Here is a 15,508-nt window from a genome sequence, read left to right as displayed (position 1 = left end):
TTTATAATGAAAAAAAATTTGCTCGCGCAGTAACCGTTTTTAGCTAACTCGTTCCATTTTTTCCCACCCTTTACTCTTGTCAGAAAGAGGCGTTCGCAGCCGCTACGAGGGTAGAAGTGGGATAACATACGTCACGTACACACATTACTACCTACAATAGCGGACTTCTTGTAATCATAATCACTATTGTGATTTTCTGAGCCAAAGGTCAAAACAGTTTTACTCTTGCATTAGAGCGTCCTTCTACATGTGTATTTTGCCAATTTATTCATTTATGTTTAAATGTTTCGTCCTTATAATTTGATACACATGAATGAGAAATGGGTAAACTGCACTGTTGATACAAACAAAAAGAAATTAAGTATCGATAAACGTCATACGATCGAAACAAAGATGGAAACAATTAAGCGTTTTGAAAACGGTGAATCTTTTGCTTCATCAATCATTTGTATGATGTAAACGGATCTACGATGCGATTAGTTTAGAAAAATAATAAAATTAAGGAAACGTTCAAAATTGTGGAAATATTTCTTCCAGGATTGTTACCAAAAGACACAGTATAGTGATGGATGAAATGGAAAGACCTTTGTCATCAGAGATTGATGATCAACATCAGAATAATGCCCCTCTTAGTTTTTCAATTATTCAAGCGAAGACTCTTAGTTTGCATGAAGATTCGAAGACCAGATTAAATGCAGATTCAAACACTGTGCTTCAAGCTGTTTCGACAAGTGAGATACTCTTTACATAATATTACATTCTGTGGAGAATCGGCTGATGCGGATAATGATGCTGCCAAAGAATTTATTTTCTCATTGTTCAAAATTATTGTAGATGGAGAATATTCTCTTAGTCAAATATTCAGTGTAAATAAGACGGGTTTGTTTTGGAGAAAAATTCTTAATCGTACATTTTTATTGAAGGAATAATCAGTTTGTTCTGAAAATAAAAACTCGAAAACCAACTGATATTGATTTTTGGTGAAAACTTAGCTGGTGATTTAATATTGAAACCACTTCTAGTTTACCAAACGGAAAATCCAGGGAGGTTGAAAGAGAAGGATGAAAATTGCTTGCAGTCGTTTAGAAATTAAAATACATGGGTTACTGCGTTAATATCTAAAGATTGATTCATTTTTTATGTCGTGCCGACAGTAAAGCAATATTGTAAAAATTATAATTTACAATTTAAAGCATTGTTAATATTTGACAGTGCTCCAGGACATCCAAAATCTCTGCAGAATTTATACCCGAAAGTCAATGATCTAGTTCTTCCTTCCAATACCATCTGCCTCATACAAGCCCATGGACAAACAGTAATAGCTATGTTTAAACGATATTATATGAGTACAACAATGAATTAGGCCATGTAGGCAACTGGCAGGGAAGATGGGCCAACATTAATAGGTTATTGGAAGTATTATAATATATGGAATGCAATAAACAAGACTCTCCTGGGCTCTCAACAATGAAATGTTCTTGTAACAATTATTCCTACAAACATTGAGTGATTTTATAAATTTTAAAAAAGCACCGCAAGCTGTAACGGTTGAAATAGTTAACCTTAATGAATGAAGCAAACTTGGCCGTCAACAATGAAGATATTAATGAGTTGATGGAATGTCACTCAGTATCTCTGTCAAATTAATATTTAATTGAGCAAGAATGAAATACATACTGAAAGTGAGGAAGATGAAGCTAATAAAAATGTCCAGACTTTAGCAATCAAAAATATGAATGAAGCTTTCGCCCATCTTAACAAATTTTTTACTGTTGTGGAAAAATGTGATCCTAATGAGAATGTATATCTCAAGCACGTAGTGCGATTAAGAAAGACACGGCATGCTATACATATCTTTATCAAGGAAAAAGGGGGAGATGGTATTCAACTAACTCTTGACAAGGTTGTAAAGAAAACACCCAATACACTCCTCGTTAACTCCATTTCGTATACATATTGATTAATAAACATTTTAAAACACAGGCTTGGGTGCATATTTTTTATATCTGTCTACTTTTGAACAATTCAACATTTGCACATTCTTTCAGGAACCAATTATGTGCGAAAATTGAGGCCTGCGTGTAGCGGAGTTTCGTGCAGTAAGAAATAGAAGGGAATACCAGCTTCGCTCGTTTACTTAATTTTTTTTTCTCTCTTCATTTTTATTATTGCAGTAGCTTCTTTAGTAAATATGTCATCCCTCTCTGTTAGAGAACAAATAACACATGTGTTAATAAATTTTCTCTAGAAAGACACATGCACCAATTTGATACTTCCAATGAGAAAACATGCTGTCATTATCGGCTCATTTAAACTGTGTAAATACATAAGAACATAAGAAAACATAAGAAATTGTATATGTTATTAAACAAGCAATTATATTATTAAATAAACTTTTTGCTAAACATAAGAAATACCCTTCACTTTAACTAATTTTATCGTCCGAAAGTCAAGAGAGGAAAATTATGTCAGTAATTAAATTTCCCAAGAATATGGTAACAATAAATAATAGGATCTGATGACCTCTTACCTTGTCGACAGTTGGAAATAAACCTATAAATAAAACTAAGAATATGAATTAGTTTAACAAAACTATTACTGAAAGAAAGCAAATAGTTAATGAAATCAGCACTAGAAGTAATACTAAGAGAAATATCTGGAGATTTTTTTCAATTCGCATTCGTAAAGTTCATAGTCCTTAATATCCAAACTAGCCTTTTCTATAACATTCATGTCGAGATTAGAAGGTTCATTAAACCATAATTCTGATGATAAAAGTTTGCTAGGTTCGACTCTACGAGAAACCAAATCAGCAGGATTCTCCTTAGAACAGATATGCTTCCACTCGAAGTTTTCTGATAACGACTGAATTTTCGCAGCACGATTCCCAACAAAGGTTTTGAGTTGATGTGGTGAAGCGTTTATCCATGCTAATACTATTGTTGAATCCAAATATAATGTTACCTTTTCAATGTCTATATTTAGTGAAGTCAGAACTTTTTTAACGAGCTTAGCAAGTAGAAGACAAGCTGAGAGTTCTAAGCGTGGTAAAGATAGAGTCCTTAAAGGGGCTACTCGAGATCTGCTTGCCAGTAACTTTAAACAAGGTTTATCTTGAGCTGCATTTAGGTATACCACTGCTCCATACGCAGATGTTGAAACATCGGAGAAACCTACGATAGCTTTTTTTATTGGTTGGTAGAATGCAGAGCATATCTTCCTATCTTAAGATTTTCCAATTCCTTTAACTTTAAAATGAAACAACAGGGTCGGCGCTAGCAGTTTCGCCACTCTGGGCAAAGAGGTAAAACACCGCCCATTTATAACAAAAATCAAAATAGATAACCTAAACGCTTTCCACGCTTAATGGTAAAATAAAACGTGAGCAAAAAAATTGCTATCAGTAATGTTGAAGTTTTGATTAGCAAAAATACTAATTTATTAATTTATGTTTTTGGCATTAAATTAAAATTAGGGTTGCACAGAGAAAAGGGTCATTTCTAGTGTATAATTATAAAATACAGATATTAAAAAATACTAAAACAAATTATAGAACCACTAAATATTAAAACTTAATTACATATGGAAAATACATTTAAACTGAGAGCTAAACTTAAGTGTTTTTTTCCTTACTTTTAATTCTAAGAATTGTTTTATATTTTCTTTAACATTAATTTCTTCAGCCAGTTCATGTTCAATGGCTATTGTTGTCAAGCCGTTTAGCCGATACTCTGTAGTTGTGGAGTGTACAAAATTTTTAAATAATTTTAATTCCATTTGCCACATGTATTGGGAGAGTAAGCAATGTCCTTAAAACTCTACCGAGATTTGGAGCAAATCCAGGTTCGATATGAATTTTAAAAATCTCGATTGGACTTTCTTTTTTATTTAGCAAAGCAAAAACCGATACTATCTCGTCTGCCAGGTCCAGCGCATTTATATCTGATGAATTCCCATCAGTTAACACTGTTTCTAGATCTTTACAATACATCATTTTGATGAGTATCTTTTAAATCACAAATATTGTATAAAAATTGGAAATAGTTGCTGTGGGTACTGATCAAATCAAACCTGGATTCAAGTGCATTGATAGCTTTATCTAATGTGAAAAAATAAAACTCTGCCTTATATTTAAAAATAGGATCTTCTACCGGATCATCTCATGCCTTATATTCGAAATTAACATTCCTTCTTCGAACTCTTTGATGTGGCTGGGTAAGCTCAAAATTAGCCGGTATGTCAATTTCGTCGGCGAGTTCTCGAGCATCACAAAGCTTTTAATTAAAGGCTGTGTCCGATCTAAGAACCTTGAAAAAATCTTTGCAATTTTTAAAGAGCTCCATAGCAGATAGTAAATCATAGTCTTTTGTCTGCAACAGCTTACTTATAGGATTGATACAGTTTAAGATTTTGTATCAAATTACAATTACAGCATAAGAACTTAAAGTGTTTAACACAACTTAATAGTCCAGAAGCCTTAACTCTTAGTAGAGTTGTCAATCTCCGAATTATTACAAGCAGCAAGTAAAGCATCGTATATCTCTCCTAATTGATACGTGAATGGTTTTAATGCATCTATTCGGCTTTCCCAACGAATATCACTTAGAGGTTTCAAGTCTTTTATGTATTAGAGTTGAAAGTTCATAGCCAGTCAATCTTTCAACCGGAAGAAAGCCTAAAAAATCTTTTGTTAATTTTAATGGAAACCTCCTTGGGATTAGATTTGCCAATGGACACATACCTTATTAAGACTGTCATTTGCTCGATCTTGCTGTTATGGACTGTAGCTATGAAATAACAAAACTAATTTTCTTTTAAATCCATCTTTTATTCTATTCGAAAATTAAATGCTCAATTAGCAGCCATTCAAAAATTCAAGCAACAAATTTTTCATCGAACAAGCTAATAAAAGAATTACAAAAAACAAACAATATTGACGCATGCTTTACAAGATTTGTTGCTAGGCAACTATGGTAGAGGAGAAAGTTTTCCTATAGCAGACGATCAGGCGCCAACAAAGTCCACTACACAACATTTCTTTAATGCATTGCTTCTGATGTCATTTCTCCCTCTTGTGCCTTCTAAATGTGCTGAAATACTAATCATTTGCATATCCCAACTTCTTATTCCTTTCATGTGATCAGACCATTTCTTCCTGGTGTTGCAGTTTTAATGACCAGCAGGGTACATATATATGTGTGTGTGTGTGTATGTGTGTGTAGGATGTAGTTGTATTTACGAACTATAGGAACAGACAATGGTAGTGACATTTACTAATTTAATGATGAAAACATGCGAACATAATTAACACAAAGATAACACATAAAAAGAAGTAAGAAGAAAAAAGATCTGTCCATGGCATCATAAAAACAGAATAGCATTATATTAAGTGGAATCACAACATAAAAAGAATTCAGAGTTCCTTTGGTTTTTCAAACTTCATCATCATTTCCGTCTAGCATCTTGGCTGTCGAAAATGATCTCGTGATTTTGCTGGTGAGCACGTTGGCATTATTACTTATAAAAAGAAGCATATCCACACACGGCCATTCTGCAGCACCGGAAACCCATGGCTGGTTGAAGAAGATGAGATCTGGGGGGCGGGAAACAAAAACAAGCAGAAAAAGTGGGGAGGAATGAATATCTTGGTGGCGAATGTGCAGTTTGTGCACCACCGTTTCATCTTATCAGCAGAGGTTGATGTTATGGTAGGGTCTTCATGCCATCCCATCTTTTGTGCTTTGTAACGATCAGGTGGATGAACTTTCGTTATCTCATAATGACTGAAGAATTTGGGATGAAGTTTCAGCCCAGGTCCAAATTGGGTGCGTTGTATTGCCACTTGGCCTCCGAACGCATACAGTAGAAGTCCAGAAATCCGCAGAGCTTGGGACCAGAGGTTGTGCGAATTTTAGGATTTTGCGGATTTCAGGACAGAAAAGTTGAATCATAATATTCAGACTAAAAGTGCAAAATAAATAAGGCGTATTAGATACATTTAATTAAATTATTATATACATTATTGCAATAACTTATTATATGCATTAAATTATTATTACATATATAAATTGATTATATTATTAATTGTATTATTATATGTACACAGCATTGAGGTTTGCTGATTTCGCCTCATGCAAAGATTTCCGGTTTCGGATTCCGGTGTTCGAGTCACTGTTACTGTAAAATTTCAACAGCTTATCTTTATTTTTCCGTATATCATACACAATCGTGTCGCAATTCCATACGATTCTGCTATAAACCGAGGAGTAGCACCTGCTTCCATCTTTTGCAGAATTTCCACTTTTTACATTACCGCCAATGCAACGTGTTTACGTTTTCAACGTTGCAAGCAGTAAAATCATGAGTGCATTTCTTATCTGTAATCGTATTAAAAAGGGCTGAAATTTAAAATATTCTTAATTTATCCATAAAATATCTGGATAAAAAAAGAAGGCAGCACCTTGTGAAATAACAAAGCTTAGAAAATACAACAACGTGAATCATGAACTTGAAAGAAGAGTTGAGTTAATCGTCTGCATTTTTACCTTGATGCAGATTAGAGGGGAAAAAAACTTTTATCATGATGTCATTAATTTGGCATTTCCATTATGACTCATTATTATTCGGTAATTATGACATCATTATTCAGTATTCAGTATTATCAGTAAGTATTTTTTCTTTGATATTTTGTATTCAAGGTTGTGGTTTCCGGAACCTATAAACTGTGAATGTTTATATTTTGAGAGGCAACGCGGATTTCAGGAGTTGGCGGATTTTTGGTATTTGACTGTATTGACAGGCAGGTTTGTGACGTTTTTTATACTATTGTATATTTTCTTTTCGTAAATGTAGTATGTTCCGCTTAGCTTGAATACGTAATTTGTCTTTTTCATCATCTTGCTGGATCTCTAATTTAATTTTCTTTGAAGTCCTTTTAAATTTTCTTCATTTATGTTTCCAGGCCCTTTTCTTGCCTTTCTTTGAGATTGAATGAGCTAAAGAGTATAAAACAGTAATTTTTTCCCATCTATTTCAGCATTTTTGCCTCAAAAGCTTCAGCTGCATCTTTTTCCTGTATGTAACTTATGTTAGCATTTCGATCTACAGGTGATGCTTTGGGAAAAAACTCAAAAATTGTAGTAGCGACTGGAATGCCAGAGACAAATAATTTCCTTAGATTATGTTTCTTTTTTTCCTATTCCTTTACTGCTTTTCGTCTATTTTTGCTTTTGACACCAGCAAAATCTACTGTAACAGGCTAACTTCGTAGTTTTTTCTTCTGCAAGATCTTGTGATTTTCTTCAGCTTCATTAGTAAATTCTAAAAATGCAAATAATAAGTTTTCGTTTTTTTTTGCATTTGTCTGTGTTGTTCTGTAACATCTAAAATATCAGAAGATAAAGCTTTGATTTCTTCTGTAATGATGTCACTAGGTAAATTTCCCAGGTAGAGGGTTCTAGTATCTCTTATTTCATCATCAAGAGGCTTTTGTAAAAAGCTACTTTTTCCAGTTTTCGGAGTCTTTAGCCTTCAGAGTTTTCTCTTTTTTTCTTTTTGTTGGAAGTTTCTGCATTTTTGGCAGGTGTTTTCTCGTTTGCTTGTTTAGCACATTTTTGTAAACCTTGTTTTAACTGTTTCAGTTTATTCCACAGCATCTTCAGTATTCTGCACATGTTGTTCATCATCATCAGTTTCATGATTGTCACCAGCAAATTATCTTCATCCACGTCATCATCATCCAAATCCAGTTCCAAATTGTCATTGTTATCCTTCATAACTGTTTTCTTTAACTGATTTTCATTTTCTTTCATTCCCTTAAAATATTTCATAGCAGTATCAACTTTATGTGATATGTAAGGAGTAATGATATGTTGAACTTCCTTGTGAATTTCAGAGTTCGAGATTTGTGAAAGGTCAACTTGAAGGGGTTGATTATCTTTCACATTTGCAATGTTAACAAAAATTTCATCATCATCACTGTTGCATAAATGAATACCGTATGTATGCTGAGTTTGTGGCAAAAAGTAAATTCCAATAATCGCATCAAAAGGAATCGTCATTTTTTACTACATGGATTTTAGCCAGTAAAATATGTTTCAAATTTCAATGGAGTCTTGGAAGAATCCAGTGCTTTGAACTGTGTCTCGGCCAATTCCTGAGAACATAATTCTGGAGGCATGTAATGGTGGAGAACCAATCTTGCAATTTGTTTTTTTCATTAATAAGCATGGCTTGTGACCCAGTCACAAAGTGTGGTTAACAGGGTTCCTGCAAGTTGAGTATCAACATACATAAGATGTTTGTAAAAAAAAAAAAAAAAAAAAAAATTCAGCAGAAAGTGCATTTACATTTCTGTCAGGTGTAGAATGTTTAGGATCAGATTCCATGGTAAAATTACGAGGATTTGTGGGACAGTTGGCATGAACATGACCATAATTTTTGCAGCCATAAGCAAAATTTGCCATTTGATTTATTCGGACAATTGACGCTTTTATGCCTTTTTAAACCACAAAAATAGCAAACTGGTTGTGAGTTTGATGTACGTTTATTGTCAAGTTTAACATAGTGAAGAGAATTATGAAATTTCTTCTGTATTTTGCCTCAAATGTTTTGAACTTCTAAAGAGTTTTTCATAAGTCTTCAGTTTTTCTTTAAATTCAGGAATGGATTTACAGCTGTATAAAATTATTTTGTTGTTTGATGACTCGGGAATACCATTTAAAACATACTCAATCAGAGAAGAATCATCGATAGAACATTTATGCACAAGATATATCATGGCTTAAAAATATTCTTGGAAAGTTTCAAGTGTTTCGTACAACGGGATTCCATTATTTGATGTAATTGAAGGCTATTAATTTTATCCCAAAATTCATCTAACGTCTAATTAATAGTGCTTTAATAGTTCCCAATTAGTAATTCCACAACTTGATCTTATTAAAGCTGGACCTGGTAGACATTTTTTAACAAAAATTACTTGGTGAGCAGGGTTTCTTATACGATAAAGATTAAAAATATCATCAGTGTCTGAAATAAAAGTTTCAACATTGTAATTATCACGGAAGAAAAAGGGTTTAATGCTTCCTTTTGCGACGATATCAGTGTGGGGGGGACTTTCTACCAGAAGTTCATCATCACTAATGTCAGACAAGTCAGATTTTAATAGTGAGATGTCAGTAAGATTCGTAAGGATTGTGTTAGCACACTTCTCAATATCAGTGGAAAATTCTAAGTATTATATATATATATAGCATTTAGATCCATGGATGAAAATTCTTTTATTATTTTTTGCTTTGTGTCTTCCAGGTCTTTGGGAAATCCTGAAAATTTACGTAATCGAGCACGATTATGTCTATCGCCATCTGTGCCAAAAATTAAACGACCTAAGAGCTTGATCTATTGTGTACTGGCAATTTTTAATGATCGTGCAATGTTGGGATAATCATTAAGGTTGGCCATTATATATCAGTTTCAAGAAATTATCACACAAATATTCTTAAAAAAAATTAATAACTATAATACTTAAAAACTCAAAAATTCATATGTTCAAACAAATTCTAAAAACATATCTTAAGAATAGAAAATAAAATTTCGCTTCAAGATATTATATCAAAATAGCTTTAAATAGCTTCAAATAATATTTTATAATGCTTGCTTAAGCAGAATATATGCATACAACTTAAGAAAATTGTATATGCATCAAAAGAAATGAGCAAAACAGTTTGTTGGTTAAAAATGAAAGTATTGAAGAATGAAAGAGTCGTCGAACTTGCAGCTATTTAAAATGTGCATCAAACAATTCTTTAAAATAATACTTCTAAAAAAATACTCTTCAATTAAACACTTTTTGTCAAAATTAAATACCTTTCATTTATCCAATTAAACACCCTTCATTTCCTTTTAAAATTTTTTGTCATATCAACATCAACTGAACATAAAACATCAAATAAAGTTAGCATCTAATGACTTTAGTGCTTTAAAAATGATATTACTTCATCAAAGAGGCATCAAGTGGGCATTGTCAAATAAAATTATCATCAAACAACAGCAATGTTTTCCTGAAATAATTCAAACATTGTAATACTTACAGTTTCGGTTCATCGTAGCAATGCCGACAACTGCAGCATTTTGCTTCTGTGTTCGATGAGAAGACATCAAATAATACTTTAATTACGGTATTCCACAGGATTTTTATTAGAGTCTAAGGTTAATGAAGAGAGATTTCAAAGGTTGAGCCCCCATGTAGGATGTAGTTGTATTTACGAACTATAGGAACAGCCCTAGTTGATGACAACACTAGTGACATTTAGTAATTTAATGATGAAAACACGCAAACATAATTAACACAAAAGTAACACATAAAAAGGAATAATAAGAAAAAAAGGTCTGCCCATGGCATCATGAAAACGGAATAACGTCATATTAAGTGGAATCACATCATAAAAACAATTCAGGATTCTTTTGGTTTTCCAAACTTCATCATCATTCCTGTCTAGCATCTCGTCTGCCAAAAATGGTCACACGATCTTGCTGGTGAGTGCATTGGCATTATTATAAAAAGAAGCTTATCCACATATACAGTATAAAAATTTAAATATGTAAGAAAATTTTGATAACTTTAAACTGGAACTTCTTTAATGATAAATCTCAGAACTTTTACCAATGCAGTTTTCAGGAAATAAATAACTGGTCTAATACTTTAAAAAAACAACTTTGCTAGATTTTTTTACTTATTTTGCATATATCATAGGCGAATAGAATGCTGTCATTTTTTAGAATGCCCTTAAGAAAGCTTTTGGTTTTGATAAATAGTAAAATTTTTTGGGGGATGAGCATAATGTATTTTGTATGATAATTTTTTACTTCTAATGAGTAAGAAATTCAACTTATCCCTAATTTTAGAAAGAAACATTCATTTATTACCTTACCGTTAATTTATAAGATGCAATAGAGCCCAAATAAGAAGTTACCCCTCTTTGAAGTGTGATATTTAAAGTTCTGATATAAAATTAGAAAGTGTGAGCAAATTTTTACCCCTTCCCCAAAAATAAAGTTCCAGCTTTCTTATATAATTATATGAAATAAAGGGTAGTTATTTATTTATATTAAATTCTAAAGATAGATCTTAAAAAAAAAAGATCATTTTAAAATTTAAAATTTGCATTATCATTATTTTAAATTTGCCAAGTTACTTGGCTTCTTATTTTATTTTGAAGTTTGTCAAGTAAATGTATAAAGATGTCTTTATTATTATAATTGTTATTATTATTTTAGGTATCCTATAGGCAATAAAATTTTGCCTAATTTCAAATCATGGGTTGAAAATACATTTGCCATCGACTTATTAAAAGTACATTTCCCTGCTCAGGTATTTAATGCTTTTAGTATTTTCTAAACTTTCTTTATTTCTATTTCTTCATATGCAATTGACAGTTAATGTGTTATTTTATTTTTGTGAAAAGCATATATGCATGAAAATCATTTTTCAGAACTTATTCATGTATTTAAATGTTGATTATGGCCATTTATCCATTACGTCTGCTGAATATTGGTACTAATTTCTTCTGTTAAGATAATGCAGTTTTGTTATTTGTGAGCTGTTGGTTTGTCTATATCTTTCTGAATGATCATGTTGAATAATAGGAAGAAATTAACAGTTTATTGCAAATAGCACAGTAGTTAACTTGAAACAGCTCAAGCTGAATGCCGATAGAATGAATCTCTCCTTAGTGTACAAGAATCATTATCAATTGCCAGAATTACTTACAGAGTAAACTCTTGTATAGCATCTAAAACAGCAATTGCTTGTCTCAGATCTCTCAGACATATTAATACAAGACATGAGCTTCAAGAAAATTCAAGAAAGATGTGTCTCACTTAAGTTATTTTTGGATTCTGAATAATTGCTGTTTTCAGATCTACAAAATTAACTATATGTATCGAAAATAAACATACATATTAAAAATATATGGCGCTGTGAAACAAATAAATAAATAATTCAACAAAGTGGTAAAAAGAATTTATGTATTTATAGATATGGACATACAACAAATTGTAGTGTGCATGTAGGTTCATAATAAATTTCGTTCGCGCAGAACCGATGATAGCTTAGTAACATTTATTTTTACCAAAAGAAACACTTTACAGTTTCTGTAAAAATACTCGTACAGCTCTTCTCAGTATCACAGAAGTTACACTTCAAACTAAAATCAGTAGTTACACTTCAAACTACTAAGAGTGTTAAACACAGCACAATGCAAAGCACATCTAAAAAGGTGAAGCTCCTATGGAGATCTCTCAATACTTCAAACTCACTCTGAAGCATCTGAAAGCAGATACTCTTTCCAGTCTTGCATAGTTTTCATCCAGCCATTAAAAAAATCTCTTGTACCATTCATTTCTTGAAATTACTGGAAGACATATGCTGTTAAGGTTACATGTGAGGGTCGAATGTGGTTGCAATTATATAGGGATCCATTACAGGTATTCAATTACAATACCAGTTACAGATTACAGTTATACAGTTATCAGATCAATTAATTCAGAAGTCAAACAACAAAAATCAGCGTTAATTTACAAAATTTTCACAGGACTAGTTTCGATGGTTTTACCGAACCATCATCTTCAGCTGCAAAACCGCAAATGAACAAGATAGGAAATAATGTTTAGATAAGATAAAAAAGCCTGGACAAGAATAAGCAAGTGGCGCCATCTGTTGGCGAAACCAGAACTAAAACATAATTTCTCTAAAAGCCGAAGGCAAATTTGGATTGGAATTAGGATCGTTAACTAGAACAGAAAGATTTTTATGAATGTGAAATGCCTCTAGAAAATCCAGTTCTCCAATGGAAGATGTTTTTTGAATAATTTTGGCAGCAGAAAAATTGAAAGTGTGATTTTCGGACCAACAATGTTGAGCAACAGAAGACTTCTGTGTTTCCTTTTTTCTAACATATGCCTCATGTTCTTTGACGCGAAATTTTAAGGCTCTCTTAGTTTGGCCAATGTAAATTAAACCGCACTGGCAAGGAATCCTATAAATACCCCAGGAATTCATATCCGGAATGGGGTCCTTGAGTATAGAAGTTGGAATTTTATTGATGGGAGAGTAAACAACCCGAAAGTTAAATTTCTGCAAAATATGTGCAACTTTATAGCTAATTGATGGAAAGAAGGGAATGACAACAGAATTTTTATAATCTCCTAAAATAAGAGTGTGGCTTTTAGTGTGTTGAGATGAGAATTTTTTAACTGCTTGATTAATAATGTTGGGTGAAAAGCCCCTGTCAATAGCTATTGCTTTTAAATAATTTAGTTCTTCATCAAGGGCTAGTTTTGAGGAGCAAACTTGAAGAGCACGGAAAACATAGGAATAAAATGAAGCTAACTTTTGTTTAGTCGGATGACATGATTTAAAGTGTGGTGGAAGGCAAACCGATGAAGGTTTACGGTAAACTGTAGTACTGAAGTTGGATGTGTTACGTGTGACCAGAACACATTTTGTTTTCCAAAATAAATATTACAAGCAAACTGAGGGATTAGCCATGGGAAGCCCCCTCAGTCCCATCCTGGCTGATATCTACATGCATTATTATGAATCAAAATTGTTTGAAACTTTAAACTTCCCGGCATGGTTCCGCTACGTAGACGATACTTTTACCCTGTTTGAAGGTAATAAAGATGATTTAAATAGAGTTCTTTCAACAATGAATTCTATTGATCCTGCTATTCAGTTCACTTTTGAACTTGAGACTTGCAATTCTCTTCCGTTTCTCGACATTCTGGTCACACGTAACACATCCAACTTCAGTACTACAGTTTACCGTAAACCTTCATCGGTTTGCCTTCCACCACACTTTAAATCATGTCATCCGACTAAACAAAAGTTAGCTTCATTTTATTCCTATGTTTTCCGTGCTCTTCAAGTTTGCTCCTCAAAACTAGCCCTTGATGAAGAACTAAATTATTTAAAAGCAATAGCTATTGACAGGGGCTTTTCACCCAACATTATTAATCAAGCAGTTAAAAAATTCTCATCTCAACACACTAAAAGCCACACTCTTATTTTAGGAGATTATAAAAATTCTGTTGTCATTCCCTTCTTTCCATCAATTAGCTATAAAGTTGCACATATTTTGCAGAAATTTAACTTTCGGGTTGTTTACTCTCCCATCAATAAAATTCCAACTTCTATACTCAAGGACCCCATTCCGGATATGAATTCCTGGGGTATTTATAGGATTCCTTGCCAGTGCGGTTTAATTTACATTGGCCAAACTAAGAGAGCCTTAAAATTTCGCGTCAAAGAACATGAGGCATATGTTAGAAAAAAGGAAACACAGAAGTCTTCTGTTGCTCAACATTGTTGGTCCGAAAATCACACTTTCAATTTTTCTGCTGCCAAAATTATTCAAAAAACATCTTCCATTGGAGAACTGGATTTTCTAGAGGCATTTCACATTCATAAAAATCTTTCTGTTCTAGTTAACGATCCTAATTCCAATCCAAATTTGCCTTCGGCTTTTAGAGAAATTATGTTTTAGTTCTGGTTTCGCCAACAGATGGCGCCACTTGCTTATTCTTGTCCAGGCTTTTTTATCTTATCTAAACATTATTTCCTATCTTGTTCATTTGCGGTTTTGCAGCTGAAGATGATGGTTCGGTAAAACCATCGAAACTAGTCCTGTGAAAATTTTGTAAATTAACGCTGATTTTTGTTGTTTGACTTCTGAATTAGTATTTATTCGGCGTGTTATTGTGTCTTAATTATCAGATCAATTGTTACCAGATGTTGCTTGCTTCATCTCTTTCAAGCATACCATGTTCTTTATGCAAGAAATATAATAGATTCACTAAAATTATTTACTTATATACAAAATTCTTAACCTTGCTCCTTTCCCAAGGACTGCACGTCCCAGCCAGTACAATCCCTAGACAGGTAGCCATACTTACAGCTAAGGAAAATCAATGCAATACTGAGCCAATAATTTCAGGGAATAACGTACAATAAATCAAGCACTGAATCAATAAATAAATGCATGAATTTACAGTTTCCTATTTGTGTACAAATAGGACCATGGTCTTAGTAGTCTTTTTTTATTATATGCACTATGAGGACTATGTACTATGGCCATAGTAAGGGCCTAGCATATCATAATCAGTGACTTTAGGCTTAGAATTTGATGACTTGCAGATCCTAATTATGACATTATTCAGACTGTTTAAGACTGTGCAAGGACCATCTCAAAGTGTAAGGACCATCCCAAGATGACTGTAGTTTAGGATAGAGCCTTTTCTATCGAATTGAATCACCTTGTCATCTTCATTGAATCAGTGTCCTGTAGCTCTCATGTCATATTGAGTTGAGTTTTCATCTTCATCATCATCAGGTTGACTCAGTCATGCAAAATTTTCTATCACTTCAAACTGGAGATTATGAATGTACTATTCAGACAATGAATGCACAACTGGAAAGTAACCAAAGATCACAAGGTGCACAACAGGAAAG

At 32.9% G+C, this 15,508-nt stretch overlaps 1 protein-coding gene and 1 long non-coding RNA gene across 3 annotated transcripts in view; one reads left to right on the top strand and one right to left on the bottom strand.

The window, feature by feature from the left end:
• Positions 1-15,508, top strand: part of LOC118189051 (alkyldihydroxyacetonephosphate synthase, peroxisomal-like) — a 170,199-nt gene that overhangs the window by 30,688 nt on the left and 124,003 nt on the right. For both annotated transcript variants that reach the window (XR_015043415.1, XM_035359586.2), the window contains exon 3: positions 11,275-11,368. Coding sequence is in view for 1 of the 2 variants with exons in the window: in XM_035359586.2 (XP_035215477.2) it covers positions 11,275-11,368 (94 nt within the window). In the remaining variant the exon portion in view is untranslated. The remainder of the gene's footprint in view (positions 1-11,274; positions 11,369-15,508) is intronic.
• Positions 5,262-15,508, bottom strand: part of LOC146994985 (uncharacterized) — a 36,354-nt gene continuing 26,107 nt past the window's right edge. Inside the window, exon 2 of the long non-coding RNA XR_015043416.1 lies at positions 5,262-5,961. This is a non-coding gene — a long non-coding RNA (uncharacterized LOC146994985). The remainder of the gene's footprint in view (positions 5,962-15,508) is intronic.

This window comes from Stegodyphus dumicola, chromosome 10 (assembly GCF_044657685.1).
Source record: "Stegodyphus dumicola isolate Sdum_Otavi_A_Nest chromosome 10, ASM4465768v1".
Classification (NCBI taxonomy): domain Eukaryota; kingdom Metazoa; phylum Arthropoda; class Arachnida; order Araneae; family Eresidae; genus Stegodyphus; species Stegodyphus dumicola.
Note: the sequence above shows the minus strand (reverse complement) of the source record. Positions and strands in the feature narration are given on the sequence as shown.